General features: G+C 49.6%; 1 protein-coding gene across 2 annotated transcripts in view; it reads left to right on the top strand.

Moving 5' to 3' along the window:
- The first annotated feature begins 1907 nt into the window (after positions 1 to 1907).
- The window catches only part of COL9A2 (collagen type IX alpha 2 chain), a 47863-nt gene continuing 31305 nt past the window's right edge, over positions 1908 to 18465 (top strand). The window contains exons 1-4 of one of the 2 annotated variants that reach the window (XM_043532194.1): positions 1908 to 2364; positions 10718 to 10792; positions 14006 to 14041; positions 14131 to 14193. In XM_043532194.1, the coding sequence (XP_043388129.1) occupies positions 2176 to 2364; positions 10718 to 10792; positions 14006 to 14041; positions 14131 to 14193 (363 nt within the window). In that variant the 5' untranslated portion in view covers positions 1908 to 2175. Of the gene's footprint in view, positions 2365 to 8024; positions 8233 to 10717; positions 10793 to 14005; positions 14042 to 14130; positions 14194 to 18465 lie in introns of those variants that run through there. The other variant, XM_043532195.1, reaches the window with a different exon arrangement.

Here is an 18465-nt window from a genome sequence, read left to right as displayed (position 1 = left end):
TTCACATAGAGACATGCAAGAGCCCATAGTTTCTCCATAAAGAAAAGGAGGACTAGTGGCACCTTAGAGACTAACCAATTTATTTGAGCATAAGCTTTCGTGAGCTACAGCTCACTTCATCGGATGCGTCCGATGAAGTGAGCTATAGCTCACGAAAGCTCATGCTCAAATAAATTGGTTAGTCTCTAAGGTGCCACTAGTCCTCCTTTTCTTTTTGCAAATACAGACTAACACGGCTGCTACTCTGAAACCTGTCATAGTTTCTCCAGTTAGTCATGGGGTCAGAGGGGATAGATTTTAAAAGGCACTGTGGGAATGAGCTACCTGACTTTCAGTGGGAACTGGGTTTGTGACTGCCCTTTTTGCCTTTGAAAATCATCCCCTCAGAGGCTAATTACCTTTAAGAGTTATTTACTCAGAACTATCATAACCAGTCATGCCCAGTATCTAGGTGTAACCCTGCGAAGATCATAGGCTTTCTGACACTTGAACCACAGTACAAACAAGGCTGTTGAATAATACAGGAGAGCCACTAAGAACTATGGCCCAGATTTTCAGATGGTGTAAATCAGCATAGCTTTAATGACTTCAGACCTGTCTTATACCTGTTTCAGAGTAACAGCCATGTTAGTCTGTATTCGCAAAAAGAAAAGGAGTACTTGTGGCACCTTAGAGACTAACCAATTTATTTGAGCATGAGCTTTCGTGAAGTGAGCTGTAGCCCACGAAAGCTCATGCTCAAATAAATTGGTTAGTCTCTAAGGTGCCACAGGTACTCCTTTTCTTATACCTGTGTAACTCTACTGACTGTCATGGAGTTACTCCTAATTTACACCAGTTTCAGTAAGAGGAGAATTAGGCCCAATGATTTCTGGGAGACTAGTGGATGGGATTCAAAGTACTAATGAGTGTTAATTTGGTCCAGGCTTGTTGAAGTGCTTTGTTGTTGATATTACCCCAATACGCAAAACCTCACAGAGGAGGGAGCTGGGAAGGAATCACCAGGATGAATCACCAATGAATTCCCAAAACACACTCTGCATGTGATACTTGAGGTGGTGCATTCTAGGCAGTGAATTTAAAGGGGGTCTGGATGTTAAAGTAAAAAGCAAGACTTAGATACCAGGGGGACCTAGACTCTAGGGAGGCTGGCCATAAAATGGGCAAGGATCAAAAATGGAAAGGGCAGTTAAGCATTGGCAGTTCCTTTCATCCAGGGAACTCATGGCATTTTGCAAAAGCCCATTGCACTCATTTGAAGAATTGTTATCCCCATTTCATAGCTGGATAAACTGAGGGACAGTGACTTGCTGAGTGTCACACAGTGAGTCAGAGGTAGAGCTGGGAATCTGATCCAGGAGTCCTGCTTTTCAGAGTTGAGTGCTCTAATCACTAGCCAACACTCCTTCCTTTTAGAAGACAGGATACTAGTCCCTTTAAAGCAGGCAGTTTTTTATGCTAGAGGACACGATGAGGACTCAGTTTCATTTATTCCCCCATCTCCCTTTCTCAGCTCTCTTAAGCAACAAAGGGCCTGATTCTCCTCTCACTTACACTGATGTCAACCAGGAGTAACTCCACCACAGCCAACAGAGTCTGACTGGAGCAGGTGAGAGGAGAATCTGGCCTTAAATGTGGACTGTGGTGCTGAATGAACACAGGGACACACAGCAGAGAAAACAGGCTCCATTCTGTCACAGGTATGTCTTTATTCGATGAAATTAACTCACTGTGAAGTGAATGGACAGTCCTGTACTTAGTGACACTGAAGATTTAGTCTGTGGCTCTTTTGGTTTTCTTGTTTTGCCTTAGAGAGTCACAGCTGGTTTCAACTAGTTTGGATTTGTGAGGTCTAATTATCCTCAGGACTTTCCTCTTGCTTTGGCTTCCTTCTGGTGGAATATGGCCTAGCGAGACAAGGGAGAGGTTGACAGACCCCAAGTTTTGACCTACTTAGTGCTTCTATGAGTCCAAGACCTGGTGTGAGATTTGAACACAGGGGGCTCGAGTGTGCTGCCTTTGCAAATGAGAATCTCTCACTGAAGCCAGTAGGAATTGCCGGTATGCTGCGTGAGTGTATTAAGGCCCAGGATCTCTGGATCGCAGATAAGGATGCTGTTGGCTGTGCAACACTGACCTTTAAAGAGCCACTGTCTTAGATGCTATTGAAATGCAATGAAGAAGGGAGGTTTAATAATTGACAAGGTTGCCAGCAACAGCAGGCAACTGGACTTGATGACCCAGGAAGTCTCTTCCACTCCTGTGTTCCTATGTTCTATGGCCCACCCTCAAAGGTTCCTAACTGCACTCAGGTGCCCTGCTCTTTGCTTTGCAACCAATGCTGCACCAACTATGAAGTCCACGGTAAGAACAGCACCTTCTAGAGTGCTACAGGAATATTGCTATTGACATGTAGACCAATAGGTCTGTGTAGCTCAGTATTTTCTCCCCAGTATTGGCCAACAATAAATAATGCCTCCAAAATAGGTGACTTTTCCCTGCAAAATGCATACAGAGAATTGTGCAACAGTCATCACCATGAAGGGGAATTTCTTCACAACACCAGACGGGGATTGACTGCAAAAGGAACTCACCATGGGAATATCTGGTGTACTGAGTGGAGACAGTGTGGTTGGACAGAAGCGCCTTGTTTCAGAAACTAAAAGACTAGACATCTATGAATAAGTTAGTAGGAAAAGCATCTTCTTGCTTCAAGGTGTTAGCCGAGGTTAGGAAGAAAATATCCACTGCAGCATTGCAGTTACGTGCAAGCATTTGGCATTGCTCACTCTCAGGATACCAGAACAGATGAGCCCACTGCTCTGTTTAATAACATGGATCTCAAACTCTTATTCTAGCTGTTTGACTAGGTACTTATATGGCCCCCGCTTCCATAATAAGCAAGCAACCTTCAAACATTTATCCTCACTGCACCATCATGAGGTAGGGAGGTATTACTATCCCCGCTTTACAAATGGAGAACTGAGGCCCAGAGACACTAAGTGACTCGCCCAAGGTCACCCAGGAGTCTGCAGCGGAGCCATACATTGATCTCCTGAGTTTCAGCCAGTTCCTGTACCCCACATCTGTCCACCCTTTTTCAGCTGATCTCAGATGTTCTCTGGGAAACAGCAGTTAAAGGATGATCCCCACTTTCCATGCTGCTCAATGTAAATAATTCATTGGAAACACAGCTCAATCTCCAGGATAATATTGTCGGTGGATTTCAGCATGCGCCGCACCGTTAGCTGCACACCTTTGATTGCCAGAGATATCAGCGGGGTCTCTAAAACAATGCAGTGCTTGTTTAAATGGCCCAACTCTGGCATGCCAATAAACGGTGCCGGTTGGATGCGGCCAGGGGCTTTGCCATGGGAAATCCTGGGAGGAGACTCTTTAGCGGCCCACAGTGCAAGTTTTTCAGTTGGGATCATATGACAAGAGATTTAAGAGCACAAGTGATCTCCTGGAGCCTAGCAAGTAGTTTTTCTCAGACAGGGAAACTGCAGAGCAGGGGTGACCCTCCCAATTCATGTACAGAGACAGTTACTTTGCTCTCTGCTGCCCTCCACCGTTCCCTTTCCCGTCTGCATGGTTCTGTCCTTGTCTTGGCATGCTGCTATCAAGAGCCAGATTCAGAGCTGGTGTCAAGCCACATCCCACCATTGGTTTTGATTTCAACCACCTGAGCATCTGGTCCTTAATCTCCCAAGGGCTGCATGCTCTCCTCTGTCACGCAGCATGGAAAGGACCACGGAGAATGCCAAAATGTGGTTGAAAACTGTGGGAAGGGAGACTAACAATAGAGATACAGTACGACTCAGTCCATCTCTGCAACATCAAAAGGAAGTCAAGTGCAACAAAGTGCATTTCCATCCCTTGTAATGTAATGTAGGGTGGAACTTTTTTCACTGAGGGCTGGAATTTTAGGAGGTGCTGCACACTTGCAGCTCCCATCAAATGCTGTGAAGGTTGCACAATAACTTGCTTACTTTGCTGTTACCATGTCTCCTCCCTTCCCCCACTTTCCTTGTCTCCCCACCTGGTGCATCTTTGTCATAACCTACATCTAGCTTTTGGGGGCAGGGACTGTCTTTTTACTCAGCATCTGTACAGCGCCTAGCGCAATGGGCCCCAAACTTGATTGGTGGCGTCACCGTAATACAAAATAATAATAACTGTTGTTTGTATTCCAAAAGGGCCTAGAGGCTCCAAATGAAGTCAGGGCCCCATTGTGCTAGGTGCTGTATAGACACCTAGCAAGAGACTGTTCCTGCCCCAGAGAGCTTTCAATATAAATAAATAAGGCAGGGAAAGGGCGGGAGGGGAAATATAGGCACCGAGAGGTGACGTGACTTGCCCAAAGTCAGAGGCAGAGCCAGGAGTAGAACTCAGGTCTCTGAATAATTAATACATAATATAATTTAATTTTGAGACTTGCAACCTTCCCCCATCCCAGCATCTTCCTTTGATTAGGACAATAAGCCATCCACTGGGGGCTCCCAATTAAATGACTTCTACTGCTATTAGCTACCCACTTTGGTTAGTAATTAGCTGCACCACTGACTTCCAACAGAGGCCCGTTCTGTGATGTTGAATTAAACTTTTGAATTTGTTGGGGAATCACCCCTTGTTTCTGTGTATAGACCCTAAAGGGAAAGGGGCCATAGTAACACTTAAGGTAGATAGAGAAGATCTCCCCACTCCCCACTGCACTGACCAGTTCATGCATATTTTGTTTCCCAGTGCTAGTCTCTTTCAAAAGCTGGCTTGCAAACAACAAATATTCTGATACACCTTTGAAGGTGAACAGCAAAGTGCCAAAACACACATAAACGGCTTAAGATTCTGGATCAATAGCAGAGTGTGTGCACAGACTGCAAAGCTAAACACACACATCCTCCAAAACCCCTTTTAAAATAAAATATTCCTCCTTTGTTTACCTGCAACAGGCTGAATTTTGGCAGGTGAGTAATCAAGGGGAGTGTGATCTAGTGGTCAGAGTAAGAGACCGAGAAATGAGATTGGTTCTGTTGCTGACTCTGGCAAGGGGTGCAGAGTGGAGAATGAGAGAGATCTTTTTTTGTATTAGTAGCATATGTGCCTCAGTTTACCTGCTTGATATTATTCCATCTGACTACATGGTGTTCAATCAAAGGAGGCCGTTAGAGAGATCAAGAGGGAAATGAACCAATGACAAAGATACCTCCAGAGAGATTACCAAGTGTCCTTAAGAGGACAATGGGGGAGCTATTAATCAGGAAATGTCTACCTACCTGGCTCCAGCCAGGTTAACAGATTTATTTTCCCAAGAATTTAGGATCAAAAGACACGAAACCATTAAAAACCTCTGCCTGCAGAGGAAGTTAGGGAGCAGCTGCTGGAAGTGACACTGATCAGAGAATGCAACAGCAGGGGCTGTCTCTCCCAGCTCTGAGATGGAGGTAGCTGGGTTAAGTGAAACTTACCAAAACTTAAAGAAAGGATAAAGTTAGGTGAGACCAGACGCATCCGGACTTTTGTTGTTTTAACCCTTTCCTCTGCTGGCTATGTACCTTTTGGTGAATAAACAATATGCTTGTTTGGAAGAAGTCGTGGTTGGGTCCCTTTAACCAACAGCGGGTCCCAGGCTCCCGAAGAGAAGTTTTCTTGCCATTGCCAAATACAGCCGGGCCTATCGTGTTCTCATGTTTAGGAAATGGGTTGGAACCCAGAGATCCAGTCCAAGAGGGGTTGAATCGCGGAGTTCCACCAGAGATCCAGTCCAAGAAGGGTTGAATTGCGGTGTTCCACCAGAGAAAGCGGAAGGAAGCCACACCTGCCATCCGAGCGGTACACTGAAGAGGGATTGCAAAGAGGCCTAAAACACAGTTCACCCTGTAATGGCGGCATGTGGCCTAATAGTTGGAACTAGTTATGTGCTGTGTAAAAAGACATGCTGTTGATCAGTTTTTAATGTTAGCAGGTATAATTACCTTCTTGGGTAAGCCAGAAGTAGTTCTCACTACTGCCAGCCCCAAGCATTCAAAATCCTGAGTCTGGCCCCCCAAAATCATGAGAGGGTCTTAAAAGTCATGAGATTGTTTTTTTAAAATAATAAATGTTGGGTTCTGTTTCTTTACGTTCTGTTTTTTGAGCCTTAAGTTACTCGAGTGCATGTTTCCCAGCTTTTCTCTGGAACCATCAGGGTAGAAATCTCCTTTTTTTTTTTTTTTATTACACAAAAGGAGAGATCTGAGGGTCTCAGGACTCCAGCAGCTGAGGCTTTAAGGAAAACACTGACGACCACAAGGCTTTAGGATAAACTCATGAGAGTTCACAACACTGACTTCCACTGCACTTAGGACCTGGGAATTTGGGGCAGGCTGCTGGTCGTGGTGGATCTTTGGCCAGACCCAATTCCATGTCTCAATACTCAGCAAGAGTGTGTAGCCAAGTGCTGGGCTTCTCTGAGCACCCCAGCTAGATAAACCCCCCTGCTGGTGTAATGGTTACCGGCCTGGCTCTCTCACTCACACACACACACACACACACACGCGCGCCAGCGATTGAAGCAGGGATCTTCAGAGCTTAAAGAAAAAAGAGCACAGGCAAGTCCAGCATGAGCCAAAGCACCATAGATCGTGGCTGTAACAACTCATATGCTCTACGGATCAGCACCGACCAGGACTTGTAGCACACTCACCAGTGGGTTACACTGGCACCATGTGGGATCTGTGATGAGCACATTCTTCCTACAGAAATTGGCCCATCTCCTCCTTTCTACTCGGAGCATAAGGTCCGGGTGAATTCCTAGCATAGCTTCTCTCCTTCCTTGCCCTACATCACTCAGAATCCAATGAGGAATTTCTCAGTGACTTTCTGGCAGCCTTCCCAATGGAGAGGCCTCTGCTATTTTAGTCCCCAGGAAGCCTGCTTTCTTACTGATTCCATCTGGACAGTCAGTGGCTCGATGTGTCTGTGGCAGATGGGCCCAACGGGTGGCCTTCAGGTCTGAAACAGGTTCGGAGGGCGAGGGTTAGATTAGAAGTGAGATCAGGAGTTAGGGATTGGGTTCAGATTAGACATTGTACAGATGCCCAGAGGGACAGAAATCTGCTAGATACACTGACCTCGTGGGCGTTTCACTGTCTTGGAACAACATCTTGTGTGTGAACTGCAGTTCTTGGGACGTGTCAGCCCCATCTGAACCAGAACCAGGGGAAAAGGGCTCCCCGGTTCGACCCACAATGAAACCGAAAGGGCAGATTAAAATCTGGGGATTTGGACCTGATCACCACTGAAATTCAAAGGGGGTTGAATCTGAACTGTGGCCCATTTCTAGCTAACATTGATGTTTGTGGATTGGACAGACTCATCAAGACCCAGTTTTACACGTCAGCCAAAAGATAGCAGGTGTTGCAGCCCGACACTGAGGTCAGCACTGACTCAGAGGGGAGAGCACCCCTTTTCTGGAGTCACACCCCTCCCCCCCGATCATGAGGAGAGATCATGCCTCAGCTCAGCATTGATACCGACAAGAGATCACCCCTGATTCAGTCCCCCCCACTGCTTCCGCTAGCACCGCAGCATTGAGACCAGCCCTGACTCAGAGGCAGGAGTCGCTCTTCCCACGCCCTGGAGTACTCACCTGCCTCTTACAGGTCTCCCATCCAAGGGCCAAACAAGGCCCAACCTGCTTAGCAGCGTGATGCTATACAAACACCGCCTTAGCCTTAGCGGTGAATTTTCTGTCTAAGCTGTAGGCTTCTTTCACAGCCCTTGTGCTATTTTACAGCCGTTTTATACCAGTGACTCTCATTCAATTCGAAAGCACAAGATCTCTGGCTAGACTCTTTCCCCTGGCCTGCCCTGCCTGGAAGAAATTCCCCTTCACCTGAGCCATGAACTACAGCTAGTCCCCAGGGTCTCACGTGACAGAGGAGGGCGTGAAGGGGACTCCCAGCCAATCTCTCTGCCCTCAACTAGGAAGCTGCTCCATATTAATGAGTCTGCCCCACCTTCTCTCCTCCTCCAGGCTATTGCAAAAGCCTGTCCAGCTGTTGGATTTGCAAGCTTGTGCATTTGAGGGCTGGCTGGCTGGCTGGCTGGCTTTACCTGGACTTTCAGCTAGCAGAAGGGGAAACTTCCCTGCTTCTGAGCTAGCCAGAAGCCCTCACCATGGCTAACTGCTTTGGTAGCCTAAAACTCTGCCTTCTCCTCCAAGCCACCTGCCTATGCCTGGCTCAGCTTGTAAGTGTTCTCCTTTATATCCTTATGCTTGGAATGTGTCAGGGTTGGGCTGGGGGGCTGGGGAACTGTCCCCTGTCTGCACCCCACTGTAAAACGTTGAGCTCTTTGTCAAATTGCTTGCAACACTGAGCCGCTTTCTGATTCTTTGCCTTCTCTTATTTTTCTACGAGCTTTCAGCTAGTTTCCCATTCCGGCAGTGCTTAGCCCAGGGAAAATCCATAGGGAAATTCCCAGGGCGAATCCAGAGCCCCCATACCCCAAAATAACCTCTAAATACTTGAAACCATCTTCATCTCTGTCGGGAGAATGAGGGGGCCCTGGAGAAAGGGAGAGCCTGTGTTGGCAACTGAGTGGCACAGTTCTTTTGGAGATTTTCAGACTCACAAGGTTTTCTTTCATTCACCATCCGTGTCTTTTGCCTCCTGTTCCCTCGGGGCCGTGCCTACGTGTTTCTGGTTAGGTGGAATCCTGCTGCAATTGAGCTGCTGCAGAACTGCTTGGTGTCAGCCGGACTCGGGGAGGAGGGCTGCGTTCATTAGCGACTGCTAGGGAAGGGTTTGAATGGAAGGATTTGCAGAGAGGCAGCAGGCCTTTGTAGGTCCCTGGATAGTTGCAAAGAGGGATAATGGGGATAAAGCCCTAGCAGGGATGAAGCCAGGTTGGGGATATTCTCTCCCCCACCCTCATCCCCCTTGATGATTTTTGGAAGCATCATACAACCTGGGGCATTCTAAAGAGAAGGAAGGTGCTCCTTGGAAGTGTCTTTAGGCGCCAGAGATAAGCTAGCCCTGCTAGGGGATGGGTTAGTAATGGAAGGAAATACTCCCTCTGCCCCCAATTTGAGTGCTACAGAGGGACACCCCTGCTGAGCTCTTACCCCCAAGACTGGCTTTTTTTTTTTTTTGGCCAACAAAAGAAAAATGAAAATTAATATTTTTTTAAGTGGAAGTGTCATTTTCCAAAGAAAGGTTCCAAGCAGCGAGTGGGAGAGAAGACGGGACAGAGCTGAACAGGGCCGCTCTGAATGAAGCTCTCCCTTGACAGAGAGCTGGAGCACACAGTTGCTTGCACAGAAGAGGCTTGCGGTGGATGCATCGTGGCTTGTAGTAGCCTGGGAGCAAGCTGAACCCACTGCAAGGGGCGGGCTTGAGTCCACAACAGCGCTTAGGGCTTGGGAGCCCTCAAAACAAAGAAGCATTTGGCAAGGACAAAGGTGCCTATTCATTGGGTGCTTCCAGGAAACTTTGCTCTCTCCTGCTGGCTGGCTGCTATTTACGTATAAGGAGCAAATAATGAGCTTTTTTCTTTTTCTTTCTAACAAATGTACAGAACCAACTGGCCTCTTCCCTTTAGAATAAATAAGCACTGACGAGTGAAGAACAAAGCCCCGAGCTGTCGCTGGCCATGTCAGATGCAACCAGCCCTTCTGGTTTTTATTTCCATGAATCCCTGAATTCCATCTCTGCTTTTAGTCTCTCTTTCCTTAGCACGCCCCAAGAGGGGAGCAGGGATTTATTTGTGGAATTCCTATCACAAAAGCCTCAAGGCTGCAGATGAGGCTGCTTCTGCAGAGATCCCTATTCTTGACACGGGCTAAATAGCATGTTGTGAGATTGCAGAGATACTGTGGAACGTGCCTTAAGTGTTTCACCAAGGGGCTGGCACAATTAAGTCCCCTAGCAGAGTTTAAGACTGTGAGATTTGCAAAATTGCCCAAGGGATTTGGACACTCCATTGCCTTTAAAATTATTGGGACTGGGGCATCTAAATCCCCATAGCAACTTTGGATAGTTCAGCCTGCATCTTTAACTCTGGATCAACTAAGGTGAGCTGCAAAAACAGAGGCTACTTTAAAGCGCATCCTTAAGATCGAAGTTGCCTTTTGGAAGCGGGATGGGTGGGTGGAAGCATGATTCTGATCTCCGACATACACACTGCTGTAATTCCACTGGTTTCCATGGAGCTACTCCTGATTTACCCCTGTGTGTCTGAGCTCAGAGTCAGGCTCTGGGTTTCACTCTATAAAGGAGAAAACGCAAACCCTGGCTGGGCTGTTTGAGAACAAGGAGCAGAATCAGGGACCAGCTTGCTTAGATGCTGTCCCTGGCCTGCCCCATTCATCCCTATATAAACCCCAGCTACGGGGGAGAAGCCTCGTGCCTGCTTCCTTTGCCAGTCAGAACAAAACTGCTCCTGGATGGGCTGTTTTGCAAGGGCAGCTCTGGACGGGGAGAAGCAGCTGTCACTTCCCAGGCCCTGGGCTGTCTGCTATGTGTCTCGGGGAAGGGGTCCCCATGGCACGGAATTGTTCGCATGGCCGACGATTGGAGCGTCACACCAGGCCTCCCTGCCGCTCTGAGTGCCCTGACAGCCTGCAGACTGTGATCTGAAGTCCAGATGTCTCTCCGGGTTAGCAGGGCCGTGAGCTCTCCACTTGGGGCATTCTCCTGACCGGGAACGTGTGCTTCTCTTTCCTTTCCCGCAGCGAGGTCCTCCAGGAGAGCCCGGCCCCCGGGGGCCCCCGGGTCCGCCAGGAGTGCCAGGATCCGACGGCACTGATGTGAGTACACAGCTCACTAGCCTGAGCAAGGGGTGGGGGAAGGAGAGGGGCAGGGACAAAGAGGGGCATTGTGTCAGGGTACATAGTGGCACTTCCCAGCTGTGGCCAGCAGAGGGCGGAGGTGTGCACAGTCTGTGTGCTGAAGCCCTGGTCTCTGTGTGCGGTAGGATGGAGCTCCTTCTGCAAAGATCCCTCCTCTCCTAATTTAGGGCCCCGCTTGGCTCCGGTTAAGTCCATGATAAAACTCCCTGTAGCAGCAGGATCGGGCTTGACATGCACACCTCCGCAGAGTCAGCCTTTGTCATGCCACTGGGCTGGCTGCAGGAGTCACCGGGTGATGTTCTCTGGCTTGTGGTATGCAGGAGGTCAGGATCATAGGGAACAAAGGAGTGGATGGGACCCCCTGGCTCATCCAGCCCTCTGCCATCACAGGCCCCCTGGCCATGTAATTCTATTCATGAAATTACCAAGCTCCGTCCTGAAACTAACCAGGTTAGTTTCCTTGTGGCCTTCACATCTATGGGTCTCTGCAACTAGCCAGGAGCTGCTGTTTTGCCTAGTGGTGGAAATAAAAGGCACAGACCCTCTTAAACTCGGAGGACCCAAACCCCTTCATTCCAATAATGCAGGGCAGGGCAGGGAAGAGAAACTGGAACAGTTATATTTTAACCCTCTCATTGCCGGCTCTCCTAGATTCGCCAGCACGCGGCTGCCTCTTTCCATGTGTTTGTGCAGCGAGCAGTGCAACAGGACCCTGGTCCTGATTGGGGCCTCTGAGTTCTGTTGCAATACAGATAAAAATAAGGGCATCCACCATTGTGTCTTAAAAGAGACGCAAGGGCTCAGCATCGTCTTTTTTTGGCCGTTTCAGAGTAGTCTGGGCAAGGGTTGTCCCTTCTGAAGTCACTAGACTGTGGATCTGCAAAGGCTGTTTTTTCTGGGATACAAATTGATAGACAGGAGGGACAGACTTGTCTCCAAGGGCCAGATTTTCAAGGGTCTTTAGATCCCTAAAAGTGCAGCTAGTCACCCGGTGAGATTTTTTTCAAAAGCACCTTGAAATCAATGGGAGTTAAGGGATTTTCCCAATCCCATTAGATGTTTATCTGCACCTTTAGGCGCCGAAATACCTTTGCAAATCTGGTTCAGAATGGTTAATAATTAAAATAATAACTGTATTTGCAAAGCCCCTCTTCCCCTGCTCCCTGGAGCCCCGGCCAAATCACTCAGGGCGCTGTCAGAAATGAGTAAAACGTCTCTGAAATGTACCGAAATGCAACAAGCCTGGAGTAAAGCCATCTGCATCAAGCGCCAAGCAAAGGGCCCAATCCTGAGGCTCCCCCACTCAGGTGGCTCCCGTCGATTTCAAAGGGAGGGTTTTGTGGGGTTCGGCCCAAAGATGAGAAGTGCAGAGGGGATCCTAAGGGAGGAAGAAGGGGTGGAGGGAAAGGGTCTACACGTGGCTCTTGCAGGGAGCATGATTGAAAATGCCGTTGGGGCAGACAGAAAGGGTTCATCTGGGGTTTGAAAGTGCAGGGGGAGGGATCGGGGCATTTGGAGCAATGGGGTGATTGCCTGCTCACTGGGGATGCAGTGGTGAGGTTTCTGAAGGGTGTGCGGTGCCTGAGGCTTTCCGCCCGAGGCTCAGGGAGGGTGCCTGGAAGATAGGCCAGGCCTGTAAGTCATCAAGAACTGACCTGTTCTCTGGGCCCAGCCCCTCCAGAGAGACGCACCATCTGTGGTGTGGGATTTTGGTGCTATTTATACACTGAATGTAGCTGTGGCCTTCTCCTTGGGACCCACCCCCTGGAAGCTGGAAGCCAGGGTGGGGGAGAAGAGCAATGGCTTTTGACGAACTGTCTCTCTTCCAAAATCCTGTGGAGCATTTGGACCAAGCCTGCTCTAGTCTGGACAGGCTGAGTGCGGCCTGATTTGGGTGGTGAGCGTCATCTCCAGACCAGTGTGATCACGTGCAGCCCATGAAGGATTCTTCTCATCTCAGGCAGCTAGGTAACCATGTAGTGCTGCTTAGGGCTAGCTCATCGGAGGGCTAATGATGCACTTTTCTTGGCAGGTTTAGAGAACCTGAGGCCTCCTGAGGGCTCTCTGCAGAACTGAAAGTCTGTTTCTCTTTTTGGGGCCCCAGCAGGAGTGGGTGAGAGGGGCTGGTTCAGACATTCAGAGGCCTGGTGCTGTCATCCCTTAAAGCAGGACTGAAGTACTAAACTGCACTTCGTTCCAATGCAGGCAGCCCCCTTGAACTAGCCAGCCCAGATCAAATCTGCGTTTGCCCCAGTGTCCTTGTGTTAAGACACCGGCCCTTGGGTGAGAAATATGAGTGAAGCCTGGGTTGTGAGGCGCCTTGTTACCCCGTCAGACAGGCCACATTCCAACTCGGGTCATTCTGCACCCCCTGAATTCCTCCCCCTGGTTTCAACCGACTAGAGCTTTCTTCTCACCCGGTCCTAAGCTGGTGCATTGTGTTCTGTTCCACAGCTGCCACATCCCATCCCAGAGGTGGCTGCCCTTCAAGGCAGGGTGGAGCAATCCCTTTAGGCCAGCAATTCCCAAACTAGCCCACAGTATGGCTCCCCTCTTAAAGTTAAGATACCCTTGAGCACGAATCCTGGTTCTAATCCCGGGGGCACCCAGAGACCTTGGTTGCAGAGCAGAGGGATATTAGAGCAGCATGCGGAGAAATCCTGGAGACAAACCTGCTTTACTGCAATGGGCAGGTGGTGCAGCTGGGATACACCCCCCTAGCTTGTATGTGCTTAGTTCCTCTCTCTGGTTGCAGCATTTGGGACCAACTCTCCTCTCCTGGCCTGCTGCTCCAACCTCTCCAGCTCACTTTGCCCTTCAGTTCCGTCCCCTCCCCATGCGTTCGCTGCCCCTGCTCCGTCAGTTTTTGAATGACTCTTAAATGGGATCCTGTTTGAATTTTACACCGAAGAAGCGGCTTGGCAGCAGACCTGAGTCCCCGTGTGGTAACCGAGATGGGGAGAGGAAGCTGTTTGGAGACTGACGCCTGCCTGGATAGAAATCCTCCAGCAGGGCAGATCTGCCTCCAGTCTTGGGGGCTGACGATTCTCCGCTGTGGCAGAGAAGGCACCTGGGTGTGCTCCGCAGACCATCCATCCGGCACTCAGGAATGGAAGGCTCTGCAGAAGCCCAGGATTCTTTCCTGTTTATAATGATCTCTTGTTTCCCTAGGGTGACAAAGGCCCGCCAGGCGCTGCTGGGACCCCGGTGAGTGTGCCACCAGCTCTCCGACATGCTTTGATGTCCACGCCTTTTCAGGACGTTGACTTTAATTTTTCCCAATGCCTATTTTAAAGGGCTCCAAGGGGGAACCAGGCGTTCCAGGTCCGGACGGGCCCCCCGGGAAGCCAGGCATTGATGTGAGTACAATCCCGTTCTCTTCTCACAGCTGCTTACTAGATGACAGAGTTGCCTCCCATTCTGCGCCTTTGATTAGTTGCTCCAGACTCCCCCGTTCACGGCTGTGCTTCGTGAACTTAGCCCTCGTCCTGAGCTTCCAGATCCCATCCCATCCTCAGGGATCCCGTCGTGTGCATGGGATGCAGGGGCTGGAGTCACAGATCCGCCTGGCTTATATATGAATATTCACAAACTGGAGTCCAACCGCAAGGCTAAAAGGAAGAGGGTCCTGATGGGAAATGTAGTCTTTAAGGTGGGAAGAAACAGCTGATGTCAGAGGAGGAAATGATCCTTCCTTCATGTGTCGGGGCAGGAGGAGGGGGGATGGGGATAAAAAGTGGGGTGGGGGGGTTGAGCATTGTCGGAGGGGGAGTTGTTGGTGTCTGGAGCAGCTCCCATAGGCCAGTGAGGAGACAGTTCTGGGGAGCAGAGACTTGTCATGGCTCCCGCCTGTGTGACCCGTGGAGGGGAGACCCACAGAAAGGGGAGCGTGCAGCAGAATGGCTGAGCCCAACGGAGAGCCCCAGGGGCCATCTAACAGGCGGCGTCAGCGCTCTCCGAAACAGCCCTCGTCCCAAAGGTGGGAGGGCCGGCTCGAGAAACAAGTAGCCCAGAGGGTGCTTCATGTTTCCAGCCTTGCTCAGATTATGCAAAGGCAGCTGTTTGTCCACAACGCTTCGCTCATGTGCTTCAGCACCCTGCCGAAGCCTCCGCGCTGCTCCAGTCGTTCCCCCGCTCCCAGCTCTGCCGACGCTCCCTCCCAACCAGCAGCAGCAGGAACCCGCTGCTAGTCCACGCCTGCCGCCCCACCCACCTCAGCCCCACCCAGGCACCTGGGTCCGGTCATGCCAGCCCCTTGCTACTGCAGCCCTGGGCTCCCTCCTCCCCAGCTCTGCCAATGCACATCAACCCTGTCCTGCAGTCCCCTCCACGGTTCCATTCCTGGCCTGCCCTCTCATGTCTGCCATGCCCCTCGGGCCTGCCTCGCAAACCCCCGCTGCTGTTGAGAGCCGACCAGAGGTGGCAAGCTGTGCTGTGCTGTGCAGTGCAGTGTGTTTACAGCCTGGGGGGACAACAGCTGCCCCCCCCGGAACTCGTTCGGCTGCGGGAATTGGAGCAGGATCAGAGCACAGTGACAGTGGAAAGGAATGGCTTGTGCATCCGCTCCCTGGGCCAGCTCGTCCCTTTGTGCTAGACCCTGCGTGGGGCCATCGGGTAGTTGCCCGGTGGCTCTGAAGTGATGGAGCCACCCCGCCTGAGGCCCCAGATCATTAGAGGGAGTTCAGAGGGCTGGGAATTCTCCAGCTGAAGGTCTTTAATCTGAGTGGGATTTTAGGCTAACTCTCATCTCTGGCAGCAGGATGAGGAGGAATTTGGCTGGGACTTATTCTACCGAATCTGGGCCTATTATTGCACTCGGCACAGTTCGTTATTAACTCTGTCGTGAGCCGGAAAGGCCCTTTAGAGACCCAAGAGACATCTTCTTACGCAGAGTTGCTTCCCACAGTCCGGCGGGGGCTCAGCCCTGCATGCTGCTAAAATCCTTTGGACCCATTTCTGTTGCCTCCAAATCCCTTTGCACAGAAGCTCAGGGTGTCCCTATTTGCAATGAGAAATCCAGGCTGACTGGAAGCTTCTCAGGCTGCTGCTGGTTACCAGCCTATCCACCCCAATCCATCTGCTCCCTAAAAGGGCACGTGGCCTCATGAGTTTCCCGTACAGGGCCTGGTCCCACTGAAATCAGACATCAGTGAGCATTGGATCAGGGTCAGAAACCCGCAGAATGTAGATGCACCAGGTACCAAGCCAGCCTACAACACATATTTCTCTAACCACAGCTGCTGTGATAGGCCCCGATTTGGATCTCGTTTACTCCAGTGTAAATCCACTGGAGTCACTCCCAATTTACACTGGTGTAAATGAGATCAGAAGCCATCCCATAGGCTTTGTCTGCACTGGCAAAAATGGGATCTGTAATTCTCCAGCAGGACGGCTCCTGAGTGGTAGCATCAGTAGGAGTTGTAGTGTAGACAGGGCTCAGGGGTGCACCCACATTTTTATCACTGGGTTTTGGGGCTCACAGGGGCTGTTCATAATAACTGCAGGGTTTGTGGCTTTAAAAATGCTTTTAGGACTGAAGGAAAAGTGTGTGTGTGTGGAGGGTGTGCACCTGTTTGCGTGGTGTCTGTGTGTAGAGTGCATCTAAATACAGGGATGGATGTACTGGGGAGGTGGGTGTATCTACGTGTCTGAAAGCATGTTGATGTTTTATGGTGGGAGCAGGGCTGAGGGTGTTTGGGGCAGAGGGGGAGATGGCTGGTATTCAGATATGTGCATTGAGGTGTTTGATTCAACTTGGAGGGGTACTGAGGGGAGTCTGTTGATGGGGGGCAGGATAAGTAGCTAGCAGGGGGGTGTGGGTGAATGTGCGGCATGTTGTCTGAGCATGGGGTGTCAAGGGGGGTTTGAGTTTGAAGCGTGGGTATGTATCTCCGGATGGCAGTTGTGTTTGTGGCTGAGAGGCAGAGCTACACAGACAATTATGGACAGGCAGAAACAAACACAGTTAAAGTATACAGTCCCATATAGATACATATATTTTGCAATTGGAAGCGATTTCTTAAACCTGTTGACTTCAATTCTTGCCTTCAATAATAAATGAATAGAATAATAAACCTTATTACAACAATATTTTATTCATCCAGACTAATCCTCCCACTACAGATCTCAATTATTAGAATAAAATAGAAAAGAATTGGGCTGAATAGAGAGTCTTTCATATTCGCTATGTACGGGTGCTTTACAAAGAGCTAGGAATTAGACGTTGCAAAGTGTGTAGCTCAAACAGTCAGGGGTGGGTATGAAAACCTCCTCAGAGTGAGCCAGATTCAGATCTCAGTGGCCCATGCTGGTGTAAATCTGGAGTAACTCCAGATTTACATTGGTGTAACTGAGATGCGACTATGCATATTATTACGTCTGTCTAGTTATCCACCCAGAGTCACATATCTATCTGTCCCATCTCATTGCAGTATCTGAACACCAAGTTAATGTTTATCTCAATAACAAAGGACACTTGATTTGATTATTTTCTAACTTTTATTTTATACCATTTTCGTTCCCTGTGCTGCGGAGGAGTGGGGACCTTTGGAGCTGGGCTGGTTTCTTCACTCTGAGGACCTGATCCTGAAACCCTCAATCCCACAAATAATCCTTGCTCACCCAAGGAAGGATTTGCTCCCGGAAGGGTTGCAGGATGGGACCTCTGGTTTGTAACTTCCTCTCACCTGCCCTAGTGATGGCATTGAAATTTAATTCTTTGGTCTCAGTGACTGTTATATCCCTTCTCCCTTTATAAATAGGAGCTTCCCACTCGTCCGAAAACACACACACACACACACACACACAGTTATAAGGAATTCTGTCTCAGCAAGAGACTAAAAGCCTTATTTTCAATACAGGAATGATGTGATGGCAAGTCATTTGCTGTGTGTTGTGTTTCTCTGCCTAATCCTGCAGCCCTCAGGCAGGGGAACAAATTGCTGCAAGCAAGACTCCAATCTCATTCATAAAGTGGTGTAAACCCAGAGTAACGCCGCTGATTTATACTGACGTAAATGTGGTTAGAATTTGGCGCAATGATTTCACTGGGATTGTTCACATGACTGACACCTGTAAACCAAGCCTGCTCATGTTCGGTGCCTTCTTTGATGTGGACAAATATCCACTAAGGTCTCAGTGCAGAGGAACTCCCCCGTGGGATGGGAATGCAGCACTTCCGAGGGCAAAGTCCCTTCTCTGAGACGTGGCCCACTGAGCTTGTGTCATGGGCAAATGCCAAAAAAGCTGAAATCTGTGGCCATGTCAACAGTACGTGGCGCTGCAGCTGGGCTGCTGTACCGGTGTAGCGTAGACATTTCCTGCGTTGATGGATGGGTTTTTTTTGTTGTTGTTGCTGTAATTAATCTACCTCTCCGAGAGGCGGTAGCTGGCTCGATGGAAGAATCCTTCTGTCTGCCTAGCTGTGTCTACCACTGGGGTCCGGTCAACCTAACTGCGGTGCTCAGGGCACGAGGGAGTAGCTAGGTCTGTCTAATTTTGGCTTGAAAAGAAGGAAGGCTTGATGGGCGGTAGCAGTGGCATTGCTAAGAGGCGGGACGGTGGTTTATTCCCCGTGTTTCCTGGCACCACAACTTAGATCTAGGGCAAAAGCAACATTTCAACGTTTGCTG

Source organism: Chelonia mydas, chromosome 19 (genome assembly GCF_015237465.2).
Source record: "Chelonia mydas isolate rCheMyd1 chromosome 19, rCheMyd1.pri.v2, whole genome shotgun sequence".
Lineage (NCBI taxonomy): Eukaryota > Metazoa > Chordata > Testudines > Cheloniidae > Chelonia > Chelonia mydas.
This window is presented reverse-complemented; position numbering and strand designations above follow the sequence as displayed.